This window comes from Mirounga angustirostris, unplaced genomic scaffold (genome assembly GCF_029215605.1).
Source record: "Mirounga angustirostris isolate CCGP_5_RB_7025 unplaced genomic scaffold, mMirAng1.0.hap1 SCAF_4, whole genome shotgun sequence".
Lineage (NCBI taxonomy): Eukaryota > Metazoa > Chordata > Mammalia > Carnivora > Phocidae > Mirounga > Mirounga angustirostris.
Window position 1 is genome coordinate 134,043,640 of NW_026991712.1, and position 21,685 is coordinate 134,065,324.

The 21,685-nt window shown below is 39.3% G+C and overlaps 1 protein-coding gene and 1 long non-coding RNA gene across 3 annotated transcripts in view; one reads left to right on the forward strand and one right to left on the reverse strand.

Moving 5' to 3' along the window:
• The window catches only part of LRRC7 (leucine rich repeat containing 7), a 959,434-nt gene extending 939,210 nt beyond the window's left edge, over nucleotides 1-20,224 (reverse strand). For both annotated transcript variants that reach the window (XM_064588988.1, XM_064588987.1), the window contains exon 1: nucleotides 19,780-20,224. In XM_064588988.1, coding sequence (XP_064445058.1) covers nucleotides 19,780-19,884 — 105 coding nt within the window. In that variant the 5' untranslated portion in view covers nucleotides 19,885-20,224. The remainder of the gene's footprint in view (nucleotides 1-19,779) is intronic.
• LOC135364165 (uncharacterized) lies at nucleotides 17,845-20,735 on the forward strand. The gene is made up of 2 exons (XR_010410905.1): nucleotides 17,845-18,286; nucleotides 19,767-20,735. It is a non-coding gene; the product is annotated as an uncharacterized LOC135364165 (long non-coding RNA).
• The last annotated feature ends 950 nt before the right edge of the window (nucleotides 20,736-21,685 follow it).

A 21,685-nucleotide genomic window follows, 5' to 3' on the forward strand; every position in this document is an offset into this window, starting at 1 on the left:
CCAATGGAAAAAAGACAGTCTCTTCAACAAATGGTGTTGGGAAAATTGGATAGCCACATGCAGAAGAATGAAACTGGACCATTTCCTTACACCACACACAAAAATAGACTCCAAATGGTTGGAAGACCTCAATGTGAGACAGGAGTCCATCAAAATCCTAAAGAAGAACACAGGCAGCAACCTCTTCAACCTCAGCCACAGCAACTTCTTCCTAGAAACATTGCCAAAGGCAAGGGGGGCAAGGGCAAAAATGAACTATTGGGACGTCATCAAGATAAAAAGCTTTTGCAAAGCAAAGGAAACAGTCAACAAAACCAAAAGACAACCAACAGAATAGGAGAAGATATTTGCAAATGACACATCAGATAAAGGGCTAGTATCCAAAATCTATAAAGAACTCATCAAACTCAACACCCAAAGAACAAAGAATCCAATCAAGAAATGGGCAGAAGACATGAACAGACATTTCTGCAAAGACATCCAAATGGCCAACAGACACATGAAAAAGTGCTCAATATTGCTCGGCATCAGGGAAATCCAAATCAAAACCTCAATGAGATACCACCTCACACCAGTCAGAATGGCTAAAATTAACAAGTCAGGAAACGACAGATGTTGGCGGGGATGCAGAGAAAGGGGAACCCTCCTACACTGTTGGTGGGAATGCAAGCTGGTGCAGCCACTCTGGAAAACTGTATGGAGGTTCCTCAAAAAGTTGAAAATAGAGCTACCATATGATCCAGCAATTGCACTCCTGGGTATTTACCCCAAAGATACAAAAGTAGGGATCTGAAAGGGTACGTGCACCCCGATGTTTATAGCAGCAATGTCCACAATAGCCAAACTGTGGAAAGAGCGAAGATGTCCATCGACAGATGAATGGATAAAGAAGAGGTGGTATATATATACAATGGACTATTATGCAGCCATCAAAAGGAATGAGATCTTGCCATTTGCAACGACGTGGATGGAACTGGAGGGTATTATGTTGAGCGAAATAAGTCAAACAGAGAAAGACATGTATCATATGACCTCACTGATATGAGGAATTCTTAATCACAGGAAACAAACAGGGTTGCTGGAGTGGGGGGTGGGGTGGGAGCGATGGGGTGACTGGGTGATAGACACTGGGGAGGGTATGTGCTCTGGTAAGCACTGTGAATTGTGCAAGACTATTGAATCTCAGATCTGTACCTCTGAAACAAATAATGCAATATATGTTAAGAAAAAAAAGAAGAAGAAGAAGAAGGTAGCAGGAGGGGAAGAATGAAGGGGGGAAATTGGAGGGGTAGACGAACCATGAGAGACGATGGACTCTGAAAAACAAACTGAGGGTTCTAGAGGGGAGGGAGGTGGGAGGATGGGTTAGCCTGGTGATGGGTATTAAAGAGGGCACGTTCTGCATGGAACACTGGGTGTTATGCACAAACAATGAATCATGGAACACTACATCTAAAACTAATGATGTAATGTATGGGGATTAACATAATAAAAAAAGAAAAAGAAAAGAAATTCAAAGGTGGCACAGAGAACTAATGCCTCTAACTAAAAAACAAGCAGATTGAAAACTTCCTCTGATCATCAAGGTTTAGATTTGGATAAAGCTTTAGATATGTGTGAGAACTATTTCTGATAATTGGGAGACTTGCAAACACATGTGAGCTAGTGGATTCTGCTCTGAATTTGTGAATTTGGAGACTTAGCTTTTCTAATATGTCATATTAATTTTGGCAAAATTCTAAAAATTTCCAAAGTTTTGTCTATTTCTAAAATGAAATTCTATCTCAGAGACTTTGAAGTGACTAAATAATGTCACCATCTAAAATAGACTGGTACCGTATAGGCCTTCAATAAATGTTAGTTCCTTCTTTCCATTCTGCCAATAAGAAAAGTTTGAAAAGAAACTCTACTGAGGGTAAGTCTCTAAGAGATAGGATCAGAGTCTGGCTCTTCTCTCACTATTATACTCTCATACTCAAAACAAAATGTATAGTCTTGAGGATAAAAACATTTGGTCTCATAAGTCTCAAATGTATTCTTCTGCTCAGATCATCTGTAGCATTTTTGGATGGAGCAAAAGACCACTATGGCTTTTTTATGTTAATGATGAGATGTCTTCCATTTCTAGTCTTTTTTTTCTTTCAGTAAGTAATTATAATATTCTTCCCTAATTCCAGTAACTATTTCCTGATACGTATTTTGAGACTTCCTTGCTTGGTAAGAAATTATCACGCTTTAGCGAAACAAAACTACTTGAGGGACATGCCACTACATGATCCCCATGTACTCTGTAATTTAGAGATAGCCAAGATTCTAAAACTAAAGTATAGTGAGAAAAAACTCAGTCAAGGAGATAGGCCAAGACTTCCAAATATCACATTATTAAGCTGGCTCATTGATTCCTGAGTGGTAGCAATTTGCTACCATATTTATAGCTTTCATTAAATTGAAGCCCAATAAGATTTTCAAGCAATCAAAAAAGAATTTATTGATCTCCTGTGTCATGTAGCTTGTGTCTGATAGACCTGGCTATAAATCCTGGCTTCAGTTACTATCTTTATTATGCTGAAAGAAAGCTCTAAAATTTTCTTGAGTCTCAATGTCCTCATATATAGAATATTGAAATACTGACTCCTTCCTTAAAGTGATGCCGTGAAGACAAACTTAGATAATTCCATGGAGTCATAATGTAGATATATTTATTTTTCATATGCAATTTCAAATACACATGCTTGGCAGAGTCAGGGGGAAGTAATTTGAAACAGTGCAGATAATTTCTATGATTAGAATGTTTGTCAACCCACCCCTCCCCAACCATACTAAATTCATATGTTGAAGTCTTAATCCCCAGTGTGTTTGTATATAGAGGCGAGGTCTTTGGGGAGTTAATTAGGTTTGGCTGAAGTCAGGGGGATGAAGTCCCCATAGTGAGATTGGAGCCCTTATAAGGGTATCAAGAGACCTGAGCTGTCTCTTTCCACCATGTGAGGAAACCTAGAAGAGGGTCCTCACCAGAACCTGACCACAGTGGCACCCCATCTCAGACTTTTCCATTTCCAGAATTGTGAGAAATATGTTTGTTGTTGAAGTTACCGGGTCTATGGTGTTCTTGTTATAGCAGCCTGAACTAAGACATTGATGTTACCTGACAGCCACTCAATGAGCAAAGAGTCTAGAGCAAACACAAGAATCTCCTCTTTCCTGGGATAAACTCAGTTTCCACTTGTCTTATACATTTTGAGCAACTCACCACTTTAGGCTGTTATTCTATAATTTAAAGAAGTATATTTTTCCTAGCATGGCCTTTAAATGAAAGTCCCCTCATCACCTATACAAATCAATAGCATTTTTTTCCATTATAATGAACAACAACAAAAACTAGTTACAGTAGTCTTACTAGGAGAAATTAGTGTTGTTGTTGTTATTTTCTTTAACCTTTCCTGGGGAATTAGGTAGGACTCATGTTGTAAGGAACAGAAAAATCAATTCAAACTCCTAAAGCAATAAGAAAATCTATTGGTTCCTAGTCTTGGTTTAGGGATGCCTCGGGACTTAAACAATATTCCTTAAACAATATTCCAGGAATATTCCTGAGACACAAGTCTTTCTCACCATTTCAGAGCTCTGCATTTTCAGAGTTGGCTGGATTCATATAAAGATCATTCCTTCTTGGTCCTCAAAGGCTCTACAGCTATGGCAAGAAGAATTTGGCTTTTCTTAAAGTTCAAATTAAAGCCCCAGGAATTGTATGTTGGTTGTTTTTGCTTGGGTCATATGATATCTCTGAATCAATAACTATAGTCAAGGAGATGGAATTCACTGATTAATTAATTTTTTAAAAGATTTTTTTTATTTATTCATTTGACAGAGACACAGCGAGAGAGGGAACACAAGCAGAGGGAGGGGGAGAGGGAGAAGCAGGCTTCCCGCTGAGCAGGGAGCCCAATGCAGGGCTTGATCCCAGGACTCTGGGATCATGACCTGAGCTGAAGGCAGACGCTTAATGACTGAGCCACCCAGGCACCCCTCACTGATTAATTTAATTCAGTCAGGGCCCACTCTGGAGCTGTGAGAAGTCCAATCCCATTCTACATGGCTGAGAAGTGAGGGGCTGTGTTAGAAAGACAACTTAATGTTGGGGAAAACACTAACAAATAATCACCACATGTGCTGACTTTAGAATCTAATCCTCATATAAAATGTGATTCCATAGGAACCATGTGAAAATATCTCACCCTGTGTTGGGCACATACATGTTAATGTCTTGTCTGTTCCCTTGTCTTTGCTGTAATTGGATTTCTTATCTTATGTTAGACCCAGAGGAGAATACAGGGAAAAAAAGTATTAAAAAAACAATCTGCCATCAAGGACTGGTCTTCATAAAATGACAACCAAAAAAAGAAAAAAGAAAGAAAACACAGAACAAATTGTGAGAATATAAAATTATATGCTAAAGTGAGTAGCATAGATATTGAAGCATTTTAAATTTCTGGCTTTGTCATACACTATAAATAAAACATTCTTACATCTTATAGGAATGTTTTTAAAAGATAGTGGGTTTCACAGTACAATTCTAAAATAGGAGCAGGGAAGCTGTAAAATAGCACACATTTTAGAAATAAGCAGATCTGAGGTTGAGTTTACTCATTTAACCTCCCTGAGATTATTATAGTAGAAGTTATAAATATCTACTCATGGAATATTAGAAGCATTAAATGAGGAGATTCACCTAGCACCCTGCCAAGCACAAAACAAATAATAAATAACCATTATTGTTATTACCATAATTTGTGCCTGGCAGTCTGATTTGGCATTCAAACAGTCTCTTCCACAGAGGCAATAAGGATTACATAAATATAATACTTTGACATTTTGTGAAGAACCAGAGATTTGGCATGAGCGTGCGCGGGCACACACACACAACACAAATGCATGGACATGCCAATTCTCTGCAATATTGACTGCAGACCCAATAGCTCAGGGATTGAGATGCCAGGATTTGCAATCTGCAAAGGGAAAACTCAAGTTGCATGGGAAGGTACATTGCCTATCCTATGGCATACTGCTTCATCTTGCCCCCATCCACACACATAATTTGCATGAGTAGGTGGTATCAACCCCTTAATCAAGTATGACTCATTTTCTCCTCAATATGTGAATTAAAAAAGAATAGAAGATGACCAGACCCCCCAGGTATTAGCTGTGTAAGGCCATTCTTCTAAGAAGTTAAAGTACATATTAAACATTCAAGTGGATTGTAGAAAAGGAATTCTGTTTAATGGAACCACTCTGTTGTTCTTTCAGAAACTCTCATGTGAGCTGCTAATGACAGAAATTCCAAGTTTTAACCACTGAAGTAAAACAAATCAATCAAATGGGAAGACCAAATGTTACCTACAGGTCTCTTCCTTCTGAGGGTCCCAGCTATACAAAAATGTGGTCTGCTCTGCCAGCAGTATCCTCTCCTAGATTTTTTGTGTCTGGGTGTGATTTCTGTCTTTGCTAGCAAGCCAGAAATAGCCTCTTTTCTCCAATGTGTGCATGTGTTTGTGGGGGTGGAAAGAAAAAGAGGAGAAGTGAAAAGCAAATGGAGGCAGATGGGGGGAGATAAATTCCCCCACTCCCTGGGCTTGTAAGGGCACACCAGGCCTACTTAAGCCTGAGATGCCCATGCTGGTCTCCCCCTCCTTCTTCAGGCCACCACTTTGGTGAGTCATGACCAGAATCTCTGTCCTTCTCTGCAGGTGAGTAGGAGCTTCCCTGGGCTAGTCTCAAATAGACGAGTCACTGCTGCAGTGTACTCTGCTGTAAGTTCTCATGGGCTTGTCATCTCCAGAACAGCTCTTGATATTTTAGCAATTTATTCACTGAGGGAGGAGAAGTATCATCAAGAAAATACATGGGATCTTGACAAATTTCTTTCTCCATTGCCTGTCAGTGCTGGAAGTGCCATCTTTTACAAGTGTTTACATTTTTTTTAAATAAATGAAAATGCTCATCTGCACTTTCCCCTGGGCCTTTTCCTCCTCGTCTTCCTTCAATTTTAAATTTGATTTCTTCTTCTAAAGTTAGGTATTAATCATGGAAACATTATTTACAAAGTGAGTTTCAGTCAAGTAAATCACAGCTTGCTTAATCCCAGGGCCAGCTTAAGCATGGGTAAGAGAGTTTCTGGGTGTTCCTAGGAGAGGAGGCAAGAACTTACCCCGTGAATTAAGAAGAGATGTGCCTGAGGTAATCTACTTCCCATCATTGATGTCTGTATCAGCTGCTGGTTTAGAATTAGATTCCATTCCAAGTGTTCACCCTTACGGGGGTGGAGAAAGGAATTGGGCAAGTGAGAGTTACTTGAATGATTCAGCTACAGCCACCAAACTGAGCTAGGTGGTTACCAAGCAACAGTCTCAAAAGCTTCCTGGCAGTTCTTTAGGATCTCTCTCCCCTTTCCAGTCAACTCTTCTTCGCTTTGTCTGTGCTTTCTGCCTGTAATACCTTTCCCCTTATGCTCTTGCTGAATATCTCTTTACTTTTCATAACTTTCCAAGTGCCATCTCTTGTCCAAAGACCTTCACTGTTCTGCCATTCTCCATGGCAGAGGAAAGGGGATGGAAATTAATCCAATTGGCCCAGATCATCTTTTTGAGCCACATAAGCACACAAGTCAGAGCTCTCTAGCCTCCCCCAACTTTAGTTTGTATGTCTACCACCTTCTCCACTCAGATGAGGTCAAGATTGTGATACCAATATGGAATAAAACATGGGCATTTAGGGCAATAAGGTCTGTTTCTTAAAGGATGAAACATATCTAGTAGAAAAAGGCAATATAAAATCTCCTCTCCCTAACAGTTCTAAAGCCTGTGTTCTATTCCCAGGGACAAGTTGTCTCCTGACTGGCATATAAAGAAAATACACCTCAAATTAAGGAATTTTACAGAAAAATATATGACTAAAAACCAATCAGTCAAAAGTTAGGGTGGAAAGCTAGGGTTTGTCTATATCCTATCACTTCTAATGAAAAATATTACCATTTGAATTTTACTTTTTTCCTTTTCAGAAAGTTTCAACACATATTTGCTCATTTTTAGTGGGCATAGTATGATCTCTGATGTCCAAAGAACTAGGTTTCAAGCCCACTTCTGCTATTATTCACTATAAAGCTTTGGCAGAACTATTTGATCATTTTAAACTTCCTTTATTGGTAAAATGAAAATATGAATACTAGTTAACATTTATTAAGCATTACTACATACAACGCATTGTGCTATAAGCTTTACACATGCTACGTCATTTAATACATATAAATACCATGAGGCTAGTCTCAGTTTATAGATAGGAAAGGAGAAGATAATAATAATAATTTATGATGAGCATTTTTTTTAAAGATTTTATTTATTTATTTGACAGAGAGAGACATAGTGAGAGCAGGAACACAAGCAGGGGGAGTGGGAGAGGGAGAAGCAGGTTTCCCGCGGAGCAGGGAGCCCGATGTGGGACTCGATCCCAGGACCCTGGGATCATGACCTGAGCCGAAGGCAGACGCTTAACGACTGAGCCACCCAGGCGCCCAACCATGAGCATTTATTGAAGGGTCCTTTATATTGAGGTAGATACTGTTATTATGCTCTATTAACAAATTAGGTGACTGGGGTACTATGAGGAAAACAGTCTGCCCAAGCTCATATAGCTTATAAGTATAGAGCCGGATCCTCACATTGCTTTCTCTTCAAAGCTTCTGCTCTTAGCCAGAATACACCACTATTCTAAAAATACCTGCTGCTGAGCTGCCTCATGTGTTTGTTGGAAGGAAACAATGAGACTATAAAAGTAAAAAGGCTTGGATGCTGTGACTCTCTATATGAGGTATGGGAAATATATGGCATCTGTGTCACCACTCTCCCTCTATCCACCAAAGACATTGCTAATTGCAGGGGTCAGCAAACCATGGCCCTGAATTGGGCCAAATCCTGCCACCTGTTTATATAAAAAAAAAGTGTTGTTAAAACATAGCACAGCCATTTGTTTATATATTGCCTTGGCTGCTTGGGGCTGCAAAAGCAGAGTTAGGAAATGGCAACAGAGACCATATGGCCTGAAAAGCCTAAAATATTTACTATCCAACCCTACACAGAAAAAAAAAAAAAAAAAAAAAGCTCGCCCCTGGATTAGAGCATAATTTTCTAATAATCAATACTCAGCTTTAGAGTCATTATCAACAACTTGCTCCAGGGACCCATTACCAGTTGATTGAAATTTGACAAAGAAATAAACCTATTAGGTATTCCTGTGACCTAAAAATATCAATTATCATTACTTCTAAATCAGATAGAGAAACTGAGTCACTAATAAATCAATGGACTCAAGTAAGGTCACAGGAATACCTAGAAGTTTGGGAAGTTGGTCTCTTATCTGGGCTTCTTAAATATTAGGCAGAAAGCTCTCTTCTCTAATCATGAGAATCACCCAATTAAAGAGTGTTTCTGACTCATAGGTGGGGAGGGGACAGAATAGGTAGAATACTGAGTACACTACATTTTCATCCCATTATTCTGAGATCCTTCTGTATGTGGCCCCTGCAGATTTCGAAGTCACATTATGACTAACTCTGCCACCTAAATGAACCAAATCTGATTCACTATATACCTAAATACAGAAGGGAAAGTGCATATGCAAAAGAACTATCTGAAAACTTTCAGAAGAAAGCAATACACAGAGAATGAAGGGATAGGGTGGCGTATGTTATCCATTGTGGTACATTCAGAAATTCTATTTTAAGTCAACTTTAAATCTCATCTTGTTCTTAAATGCAAGTCATAAAATAGCCATAACTATCTTCACCTTGGGAGGAGCAATTTCCAAAGTATATGACGTTAGCCATGTACAAAGTGGGCTGAAGAGCAGTAATGTAGCATATGTAGAACAATGCCCAATAGCTTATCTGAAAGGAATATTGTGCATGCAGATTTCCAAGACACCCACACCTCAGAGATAATGCCAGTGAGTTAATCAAATACTTTTCTGCCTGCGTAACTGTGATACCTAAAGCTGCTAGGAACATCATTTTTAGACATCCGTGGGAGGGATTCTTTTTTGTAATTCTGCATTTCTTTAACTCCCACCACAAGTCTAGGCTTGCCTTCCAGAGACACACACTGCCACCTTTTCAGAGCTTTTTTTTTTTTTTCTTTCTCTTTTTTTGGCCATGGACTAAGTAGCCCTCTGAAGACTGATTGCATAAATGTTAAAATAGAGAACATGATTTCACTGGCGCTACATGAACTGACCTGAATGAGAGTCATGATAGGTACTCTAGAATTGAGCCATCATCCCTCCCTTTCCCCAAATCTGCTTTTGTTCCTGCCTACCCAGACACTATTACTCCTCTCAAGCACTGAACTAAAACAAAGGATCAATCAACTCTGACACCTTTTATTGAATGTCTACTATAAGCCAAATCTTAGAAAAATGGTGATGAACAAGGCATAGAGCCAGCATTCAGCAAGACAACAGTCTGGTGGGTTAGGAGGATAAATAAATAGAACATGCAAAAGAGTGGACTAAGTGCTATGATAGATGTAATACAGAAGATGGAAACACACAGAGGGGAGGGAGTGTCAGGGAAGGCCAAGGAGAAGACATATTTAAGCTGAGATGTGAAACATAAGTGAGATTTGGCCAAATTAGTAGAGAGAAAACTGTTCCAGCCACAAGGAACTACATGCACAAAGACACAGAAGAAAGAGAAAGCATTTTGGAACTGCACGAAGGCAGGTAGGATTAGTTAGATAATTAGGCACATAAGCTTGGTGGTCAGAAAGATCTTAATCTGAGCCACAATTCTGTGACTTTGGGCAAGTTACTCAATCTTACTGTGCCTCAGTTTCCTCATCTGTAAAAGTGAGGTGATTAATAATACCTCGTGCACAGGGTTGTAAGGATTTAAAAAATGTGATGTAAATGGCATAAAATAAGCACCAAAAATTGGTCAGCTAGTCATTACATTACTCTTTTATCATTTTATTGTAATTCATTATTTATATTATTACTGTTATCACTAGCATTTTTAATACTAAAATGTTACTTTTTATTAAGCTCCAATTTATTTTAAGTGTCAACTGAAAAAAAAAAAACAGCAAAACAATACTGACCTTTCTGGATTTTTTCAAAGATTAAATAAAATAATGCCTGGCTTTAAGTAAAATAATAATAATAATAATAATAATAATAATAATAATAATAATAATAGATAACCCTATTAGGAATGCTTTAACCTACAAATAACAGAAGACCTTCTCAATATAAAAAGATATAAATAATAGGGGGGATTTTTCTCACACAGAAAGAAACCTGGATATAGGCACCTTGCTGGTGTCAGTTTAATTACGTTGACAGTGTTTGGGGTGGAATTTCTGCAATTCTCTTGACATTTTCTTTTGTTTGCTGCTTCTATCACAAATGATGGCTTTGGTTCCTGACATGAGATTCACACTCAAGGAAGAAAAAGCAGGGAAGGGGTGATGTTAGGTATATGTGTTCTCTTTGAATGGGAAAGTGAAATTTTTCTCAGAAACTTTCAGGAGACTTCCCCCTACAACAAATTGACCATAACTGCATTGTGAAGCTACTTGTACCAGAGAAGCTGAAAGTGCACATTTATCTAGGCATATTGCTGCTCAACTCAATCAGAGTTTGTCAGCAAGGAAGGAGAAAGTCAATATTAAATATGCAATCAATTTTTGTTATAGTATTATTTACTGATTCTTCCATCTGCCAAGTTCTACACTGAGTGTATTATATGAATTATTTCATTCACTCCTCACGTTTAGTATGAAGTTTTTATGATTAGTACTAGTATTGCTGCTGTTTTTGTTTTAATAAACAAGGAGATAGAGGTAGACAAGAGTGTAATTTGGACACCATCACACAACTATGAGGTAGTAAAGGTGGATATCAAACCTAGACAACTTGACTCCAGACTGAGAAAAATAAATGCTTCATAGAACTTCTCATAACTATGAGCTATTATTATGGCTGGAATATGGTATGTACCACAAACTTTCCCCTTCTTCTGAACTTCTATTCCACTCCTCTGGTACTCAACTTTTTATAAGTACCCATGTTGAACACTGTGCCTGTCTCATACATGGCCCCTTCTATCACCACCCTCTCCCTTGCTTTTGCTTCTTAAGCTGGGGAATCATATCCTAAATGTCTTTAGGTCCATCTCTCTATCAATACCTTGCTCTCAGAAAACCAAAAAGAATCTAATTCAGTAAAAGTAACCAGAGTTTGTTTTAAATTCAAAAGGCCTAAAGTCCTAATCTTCTAGGCATAGGATCTGCCCCTTAGCAGTCTCAAAGTGGTGGTACTAAGGAGAGAAGAGATCATAGGCTGGGGTTTCATGGCTGGAGGCAGACTTTACAAATGTCATCTCTTATCAGCTAGAGTAACATCTTCAACTCTTCTCTCTTGCTCCTCTCCTTAGACTCCTCTCATTACAGAGTTGAGGATCTTTTGGAATGAGAAAAAGATCTGTATTTCCAGTTAGCAATAACATAATAGAAATATGTAGCATCAATGTTTTGACCGAAGACCTATGAAGCTGGGAATATGTAACTTCATTAAACATCAATAATTTAAGGTCTATTACAGTATGGGATGCTATAAATATTTCATTAAAAGCAAGCATGTTCCTATACCTAATACAGATCCACCGGAGGGTCCACCTCAAATAGAAAAAAAAAGAAAGAAAGAAAGATAAATCTTTATACTTCTGATTTTCATTAGACTTTATGCATGGGAATAATTCAAGCTTAGTCAATGTCACATAGTTGATTTGTTTGTCAAAAGTTACTTGTTTTAACTGTTTCTGCAGATGTATACCCAGCATTTGCATTGGAAACTGTGGCCAAGCAATTAGCACCAGTCCCAGTGGATGTTCCTGTCCTGCTGACCCACCAGTACAAACAACTCCTTCAGTGAGGATGCTTCACGGAGAATCCTGCTCTAAGATAGTAACTGGACAATCAAACCTGAGACTTTTCAGAGTAGGAAAGAGACTAGCAAAGAGTGGAGAGAAAATGAGGCAACTGTGTACTGTAGTTAAAAGTACAGGAATTGAATACACCTGGGTTTGAATCCTAATACATATGCACTAACTGTGAATTGGGGCATGTTACTTAATCTCTTGGAACCTCATTTTCTTCATCTGTAAAAAAAGGAAGGATATAACACTAACAACTGACAGAATGAACTTTAAGCTAATGTATGTAGAGCCTGGTACACAGGTCAGCATTCAGTAAATGACAGTCATTTATATGAGACGCACAGGGTAGAAGCATTAACAGAACATATGGTTCAACACGGGAATCTGATCCCAGGGGAACCAGGAGACTCAAGGGACGTGTTTCTTATTGGAGATGCTTTCTCCAAGCTCACTTTATCTTATGTCTTACCCTTGTCTATCCTCAGTTAGAGCTGCTATTCTGAAATATCCCTGTGCTGGTTCCCTACTCTCCTACCCACAACTATCTGTCAGAGACCATATGCCCACTAGCAACTTTGGTTACAAGGTAGAAGCTATGACAATTCTAGCCATGGGGTCTTTGCACTGCTGGTGAGACTGATCACAGGGATCAGCTGGACACTTCTCCCACTGTGAGTAATCAGACCAGTAGAGCAGCCTGATATATCTAAAAGAGTCATAGCCTTCAGGGTCTGCTTGTAAAAAAGCAGAGTGCTGTCCACTGTCATTAGTGTTCTGCATGAACAGCCTTACCTATTAGCAACACAGAAGGAATGGATTATCTATTCCACTAGATAATCCTGTGACTGGAGCCCCTACATCTGGTGCAATGGGGCTGAATAGTACAACATGAGACTGTTTGAGAAGATGGAAGGAGAACTCAAATTTTTACTGCCAAGCAGAATGCTTTTTGACTTTTGTTTTAAACAATCTGCCTTGGCCATTTGAATTACAGACTATATATTTTCTCTTTGGTGATCTCAGCTTCCCCCTATTTCAATACAATTTGATATGGTTTGTCTGAGTTTTCCTTGTTAGAAGTTACATCTACATTCCAAATTCCTTTGCCAAGCAGCTGCTGCACAAAACAAGTATGTAAAATCTGTGCATGTATTCCATTAGGATTAAAAGCCTGCAGCTGGGATTCAGGAAAGACATTTTACCTTTATTTATTTATTTTTTAAGTAGGCTCCATACCCAGCATGGAGCCCAACACGGGGCTCAAACTCACAACCCTGAGATCAAGACCTGAGCTGAGATCAAGAGTCAGATGTTCAACCAACAGAGCCACTCAGGCACCCCTGGAAAGACATTTTATCTTTTATTTTTTTTAAAGATTTTATTTATTTATTTGAGAGAGAGAATGAGAGAGAGAGAGAGCACATGAGAGGGGGGAGGGTCAGAGGGAGAAGCAGACTCCCTGCTGAGCAGGGAGCCCGATGCGGGACTCGATCCAGGGACTCCAGGATCATGACCTGAGCCGAAGGCAGTCGCTTAACCAACTGAGCCACCCAGGCTCTCTGGAAAGACATTTTAAACACAAAGTATTTAACCTGGTCATTGCAACATAGAGAAGAGGTGAGTGAGGGTAGGGAGGAGAAAGAATTCCCATTTCTATAAGAAGAACAGTATATACATATAGGAAGTTGCAATTCTGAAGCACAGTGGAAATTAGAAAGCATCTTTGAAAGGAAAACCATTTTATTTGTTTTACATAATAATACATTCAGAGAAGTTTTCAAAACAAAAAAAATTGGTTGATTAATCAAGGCTTATTTCCGAAATTTTCAATAGGCTATCTACAGACTTAAAGCCAATTCTAAATGTCCTATATGCTTTCCAAATAATATCTCAATGTGTCAAATTTCTTCCATTTTGGAAGAAAAGAAAGCAAAATAGCTGACGCTTTCTCAGCACAAGTGTAAAGTATTATCTCTTTTCTGCAAGTAATAGGCCAGCGTTAAGCATTTTCCTTTAAAAAAATAATACATACATACATACATACATACATACATACATACATACATAACAACTTTCTTTCTCTGCATTGTAAAGAAAATTGTGTTTTTCCTCACAATTGGGCAGCACTTCAACAACAACAAAAGCCATCTACTGAGATTAAAGATTGTTCCAGACATCTAATTTCTCAAGGCACCGATTTCCTACAGCCAAAAATGAGATGAACTCTGGGATCAGGAAGAAAGCTTTCCAAAGCCCCAGTCTATAGTTGAGCTGAATTGCCCAGCATGACGTATTTGGATGATCCAATCACTTTAAAATAACAAATGCTCTTAAAGAGAAGGTAACCTCTAATATCATTAGAGACCCCAGTGTTACTCTGATTGTTACACTCTTCTTTTCTTCTTAACTGTAATCTGATAACCAGTGGGAAGCCAGGAGAACAAAGACATCTCAGACACTGTACATCAGTCAAGGAATTGGTTGTACTACAATGACAACTCAGCTGGCAGTTGTGAAAGTTTATGCCATGAGCCAGCATAAAATGTAATCATCTCAGGAGTCAGGGCATATTACAGAATAGCAAGAAGCTTTGCTTTAGAGCTTGAGAGGATCAGTAGAAAAATATTTTATTGATGTGGATGATGGTAACATAGATAAAAATCTTCACCATTTCAAAAATGGTTTTGATAAACAATTCGGGAAAAAGGAGACACAACATTTCCATGGAGAGCATAGTCGTGAAGGGCAGCACAGGGAAACTCAGAAGAGCAGCAGTCATGCTCCTTGGGCACCACTGGCATATCCTTTCTAGTGTAAGATCTGGCTAGCCCCACTGAACAGTGAAACACCAATGCAAGAGGAACACCTTTCTTAAAGCCCAAAGGGTTTTTTTTTAAAGTATGCGTATATTTTTTTCTATCACTGACAATCCAATAAGATCATTTTTCTATTATCGCACTCACTCCAGTTAAAGAATATTGTGGCATTCTGAAGTTCCATAATCAAACTTGTCAGAGTTCCCTAAGTTTATTGTTAACCTTATGACATTAGCTAGCCAACTGATGAGAGCAAAGCATGCTCAAGTGACCTAGGTCCACACTGATTACATTTCCTTACTCCTCTAAGTTCCAGTATATAAGAAGGTCACATATATCCCCACACATTCTTTCACGTGAAGCTATGATGTTCTCCTTTTCCTCCAATACAATCTAGGAACTGAGATGTATTGTTTATCTGAATTTGGGTCTGTTTTGTCCATTTTCTGATACTAAAATCTTCCTTCCCAAGACTCCCTCCCAAGCCCTTTCAGTAATTGTGGTTATCAACAATCATCACCTACCCTCACCAAACTTTCAGTGATTGCTACTATCAAAAATCATCACCTACCTTCACCAAACACTAACGATAAGGCAGACACAGTGCTGTACACTTTCTATACCAATTTCATTTAATCCTTACAACCAGCTTGTAAGGAAGATACTATTACATTCTGTATACATTCTGTAAAATAGAATTTAGGCTCAAAGACATTAATTAACCTGCCCAAGGTCACCCATTTAGCAAGTCACAGAGGTGGAATATGAACTTGTCTGCCTGAACTCAAAGCCATTTTTAGGTATTATGCTATACCACTTACCATGCTGAACTTTAACCACTCCTACAACTTGAATCCATTTCCTTGTTAGAGTTTTACATTGTAGTGACCAAAGTCCTTCATGTAATACCCATCAGAGGAAAACTGCAATTTACTTTTAGTTTAAGCATTTGGGGAGATTCAGTTAACTGCAATAATCTAAAAATCACCTTCTCAATAAAAATGTTTTGAAAACCTCACCCCACATTATGTTTCTACCATACTAAACCATTTCTCATTCTAACTGTGCCCTGCTTTACATGTGATTTTCTGTTTGCCCACAATTCCCTTCTTAAAATTTACAAAATGTCCAGTCTTTCCTTATACTGAACAATTTTGTGCATTTTCAACAGCATATTTATTATTAGTGTTGCTAAAGAAATTTGCTCCCTTCACAGCCCTCCGCCAAATGTTAGGCTTCCTGTATGTGTTAACACCTTGTGTTTGGGTTCTCTCATCTGTATGTGTTCAATGCTAAAGCCTGTTCCCTACAGATATTCCAAGCTCTCTGGCTCATAGGCTTGTGAACTAACCTTTTGTTTTCTGCTGCAAACAGGAAAGAAGTACAACAAATAAGGCATTATTTAAAGTCCTTTTTCATATTGTGAGCTTAAAACAGCCCCATTCCTACTTCCACTACCCCCCTCCTCAACTGAATAGAGATATAGATACTATTACAATTCCTATGCCATATTCCTGATTATTTAACTATTTTATGCTGCATTTCCATATCAAAAAAGTATTTCATTGACTCAAAACTCTTAAATTTGAAGAGGATCCCAGATTCTCTTTAGTCTTTTTGCAAAGAATTGTAAGAAGTACTTCGGGGACATTATGTGAGGCCTGGAACAGGAGTGACTGCTAGCACTCTTCTACTAAGAATGTCCCATTAACCCTTGGGACTGATGTTTCCTAACACCTATGTATCTGATTAGGGTGTTGATTCTGATTAGTGTGTGTTTGAGGTAGATGGGAGAACATCTCTAAATAGCTTTGTTATACAGATTACTGCACTAGCAACTGGTAAAAATAAAAGAATAGAAGCCAAGGTTCCAGCATTTCACCTCTGCTGTAGAAATTCTGATTGAATTAATGACAGAATTTAACAGTAAATATTTACAAGTGCCAAGCACTGTTTTAAGTACCTCACATGTGTTCTTTCCCTTAATCTCCATGATAACGCTGTAGGGCAAAATAATTAGCTTTTTTTCAAATTTGAGGCAAAGGGCACAAAAAAGTTAAAGAATATATGTGTGTTATTGCAACCACTGAAGGTATAGAGTCCAAGTCTAGAGCCAATAATCTTGACCACCAGACTATGTTAGAATTTACTAAAGTGCTACTGAAATAAACCTCTGCTGCCTCCAAATGGCATGGAACACAAGAAAAGTTCATCAGACAATGACATAATGAGTAAAGGAAGACTCTAGACAAGATAAAAGGCCATTTTCCTAATTACATTGATTGGTTTTACCCAATTTATTCAAGAAAGCCTTTGTTGAACCTACTTAGTATGTGCCAGGTACTGTTCTAACTATTGATGAAATATCAGTGGGTAAAACAGACAAAAATCTCTCACATTCCTGTGGAGGGAATCAGACGATAACAATAAGTATATGCTAGGTGTTAGATAATGACAGGAGGAAGGAAAGAGGAATAGGGGACCAGTGTGGAAGCACTGTTTGAGATCAGGGAGATAAGGAAAATCCAGAATGAAGACTGAGAAGGCACAGTCATTGAAGTCTCCAGGAGAGTTTGATGTCCTAGAAGCCAATTGGAAAAGGATTTCCAAGGAGGAAGGAGTAATCAACTGTGTCAAATGGTGTTGAATCCTAATATGTACCTGTTTTAGAAGAACAGTGAGGGCAAAAATCTGAATAGAGAAGGTTCAAGAGAAAATGGCGAGAGACAAATACTTGCTAGGGCTGCCCTAACCAAATACCATGACTGGGTAGCTTAAGCAACAGAAATTTATTTCCTCAGAGTTCTGGAAGCTAGGAGCCCAAGATCAAGGTGTCAGCAGGTTTGGGTTCTTCTGAGGCCTTCATTCTTGGTTTACAGAGGGACACCTTTTCACTGTGTCCTCACATCATCTTTTCTCTATGTGTTACCCCGAGTGTCTATGTGAGATGGTGTAGGCTTGTAAGCCCCTTGCAGGCCAGGGTCATTTGAGGACTGCACTGAGGTTAAGGACGGCCAGGCAGGCCTAGGCCAGGAGGAGAAAATGTTCTCTTCCCCTTATCTCATGTTGCAAGTTCTAAATGCCTGGATCAGCAGGAAGTGGCTCTTGCCTAGCTTAAAGTGTATCTTTCTAAACAGAAGTGTTCTTTCTAAAGACAAAGAACATGTTGTCTCCAAAGGAAGGATGGCTAAGAGAATTCTTTATTCTGCAAGCATAAACAGGATGTATTTTGTTCTTATTGAATTTTGTGTATATTTCACTTCACGGATGTTGGCTTGATACTTTAAGTACACATTGTTATGTTTATCTGATCACTGCGAGTATATAGCTATGTGAGTAATAAACAGCAGTATGCAGTTGCAAGTGCTGCCTTTGCTCTGCATCCCCTGTGTCCTGGTGATTTTGTAGACCCTTACCCAGGGACCCCAACGCACTAGACGTTGACAATTGGCGCCCGAACAGGGACCCTGAAGGACGTACAGGAAGGGTGAGTAACTTAATTAAGTACAGGGTGATGGGACAAGAAACTTCTACTCCTTATGTTCGAATGCTGAAACATTCACTTGCTGTCTATGGTATTACTGTCGCTTCTAATGATATTGAGCTGTGTTTGAAGGTGGTTCGAGAATGGAATCCTTGGTTTCCAGAGGAGGGAACTTTAGATTTGGATAATTGGCGGCGAGTTCGACATAATGTCGAGAAGGCAATGAGACAGGGAGAAAAAATTCCCGTGCGGTTTTGGTCTATTTGGTCGATTATTTTTACAGTGCTTAAAGCGATGGAGGATGACCGCACGGTCGAAGACTTCCATAAGGAGATGGCTCCTTCTATACAAGACCTCCCTCTAGATACGGATGAGAAAAGGGCGGTAGAGAAAGATACCTTTAAGCTTACACCATCCCGTGAGCCTAACGAGTGTGGTAATGAAGAACCAAAACCAAAAGTAAAGTCGGATCCCGAGGTGGAGCGTGTGTGGAAGGTTTTTCAGCAGGTTATGGCTATGACGGAAGAGTCTAAGAAACCCTCTAGGAAGCCCTCTGCTCCGCCTTTGCCGTCTGTACCAGCTCTTTCTTCTAATCCTTTCCTTTCTGCTGCTTTAGCTGAGCTTGATGCGCTAGAGGATAGCGATGATGAGGGTGGCGCAGCTAATTCTGTCTTTGCTTTTCCTGTTCTCAGGCCTCCCCCAATCCAGGGGGTGGCACAAGCACCATATTATGAAGGAATAGGTATAGAAGATATCGGTCGCTTGAAAAAGGCAGTGTCTTTATATGGACCTCAATCACATTATGTTAAGGAGCTAGTTAATGGTCTAGCTCGACATTATAACAATTTTTCTCCTGAGGACTGGAGGGTCCTCTGTCGGGCTCTTTTAAAGGAGCCTGAATATCTGCAGTGGCAGATGTGGTTTTCTGAACTTTGTATGTATGTACATGTGGTAATAGATACATATTCTCAATTTATATGGGCCACAGCACAAAGTGGCGAAACTGCACAACATGTTATCACCCATCTTTTAGAAACTTTTGCTGTGATGGGTTTACCATCTATTATTAAAACAGATAATGGACCTGCATATAGCAGTAAAAAATTTCAAACTTTCTGTAAACAATATGGTATCATGCATAAAACAGGCATTGAATACAATCCTCAAGGGCAAGCCATTGTAGAACGTGCACATAATACCTTAAAGTTACAAATTAAAAAATTAAAAAGGAGGAAAAAGGATCATATCTTAGCATTCACTCAATCAAATGCACGTTCCATTTTGCAACAAGCTCTGTTCACATTAAATTTCTTGAATCTTCCGCAGGGAGATATCCTGTCCCGAGCAGAAAAACAGTTCATAGAGGGAGAGGTCGCTCCCCCTCCATTAAATGAACATATATGGTTTAGACCAACCGCAGATGCAGAATGGCAACCGGGGCTATTGCTTTATAGAGGGAAGGGTTATGCTTATGTCTCCACAGAGGATGGACAGACCTGTTCCTGGCTCCCCGCGCGATGGATCCGGTCAAGGACCAATTCGAACGGCACCGTATCCCACCAGGCGACGGATGGGGAATCCAGACCAAGATGAACTTCCATTACAGGCCATGGCACATCTGAATTTGGGAGGACGACGTCGCCGTCGGCAGATATTTGCTACAGCTTTGCCGACTTGGGGGCAAATTAAAAAGCTTAGTGGGGAAGGGCAAAAAATCCTGTAGCGAACAGGGAAGGCTTGTACGCCTGAAAATTTATTTTTGGCTATGTGTGCCTTGCTTACTGTATCAGATGCCGCTACGTTGGCCAATTTACTTCTTAAGCAACTTAAGGGACTAGATCCAAAAGGTATTATTCAGAGTTTGGGGCATACTGCCGGAGGAATGGGACTTGTATTGTTGATTGTTATCTTATGCTTTATGCTGTTGAATTTTTGCTATCTAAAGCCTTCCCAGAATTCTATGGCCATCCTTTGGAGGGCACTTTTATTAAAACAAAAGAAAAAAGAAGGAATTGAGATGGTGTAGGCTTGTAAGCCCCTTGCAGGCCAGGGTCATTTGAGGACTGCACTGAGCTTAAGGACGGCCAGGCAGGCCTAGGCCAGGAGGAGAAAATGTTCTCTTCCCCTTATCTCATGTTGCAAGTTCTAAATGCCTGGATCAGCAGGAAGTGGCTCTTGCCTAGCTTAAAGTGTATCTTTCTAAACAGAAGTGTTCTTTCTAAAGACAAAGAACATGTTGTCTCCAAAGGAAGGATGGCTAAGAGAATTCTTTATTCTGCAAGCATAAACAGGATGTATTTTGTTCTTATTGAATTTTGTGTATATTTCACTTCACGGATGTTGGCTTGATACTTTAAGTACACATTGTTATGTTTATCTGATCACTGCGAGTATATAGCTATGTGAGTAATAAACAGCAGTATGCAGTTGCAAGTGCTGCCTTTGCTCTGCATCCCCTGTGTCCTGGTGATTTCGTAGACCCTTACCCAGGGACCCCAACGCACTAGACGTTGACATCTATGTATCCAAACTTCCTCTTCATATAAGGGAAGAGTCAGATAGATTAGGGCCTATACCCTAATGACCTACCTCATTTTAACCTAGTCACTTCTTTAAAGGTCCTATCTCCAAATACAGCTATTCTGAGATACTGGAGATTAGGGCTTCAGCATATGAATTTGGGGGGACATGATTTAGTCTATAACACAGGACATAGAGGCAACTAATCTGAGGGGATATGATGTACAAGGGGACAGAAAATTGGGATGGTAATTAGGTTAAATCAAAAAAGAGGTTTTCTGTTGTCTTTTTTAAGGCAGAAGTAATGACATGATGTTGCATAGTGCTGCAATTGATCTGGTAGGAAGAACAGTTAATGTTGCAAAATAGGATATATTTATTTACCAGAAGACTTCTCAACTTCTATAAGCAAATGTGTGTTTTAGTTTTGAAAAAGGGGACAGACCATACAGCATTTCCCACACATATGTAATCATAACTTGCATTTTCATAGATCAATTTAAGGCTTCTGAAGCTCATAGTACATTATTTCGATAATTCAACAGCTATATATATTGATTGCCGACTCTAGGTAAAGCCAATGGGTTTCAGTCCCAGTGGAAAATCATTCTCATCTTGTCAGTTGCTGTTGTTGTTGCTATTGTTGTTTCTGTGTAGTTGTAATCATGTCAAACACACTGAATCAAAATCTCCGTAAGGACCATGCTAAGTACTTCTTAAGCATTATTTTATTTAATAGTCTCACCTGCTTTAAAGGATGGGTTATCTTTTTTTTTTTAAAGATTTTATTTATTTGACAGAGACACAGCGAGAGCGGGAACACAAGCAGGGGGAGTGGGAGAGGGAGAAGCAGGCTTCCCGCCGAGCAGGGAGCCTGACGCA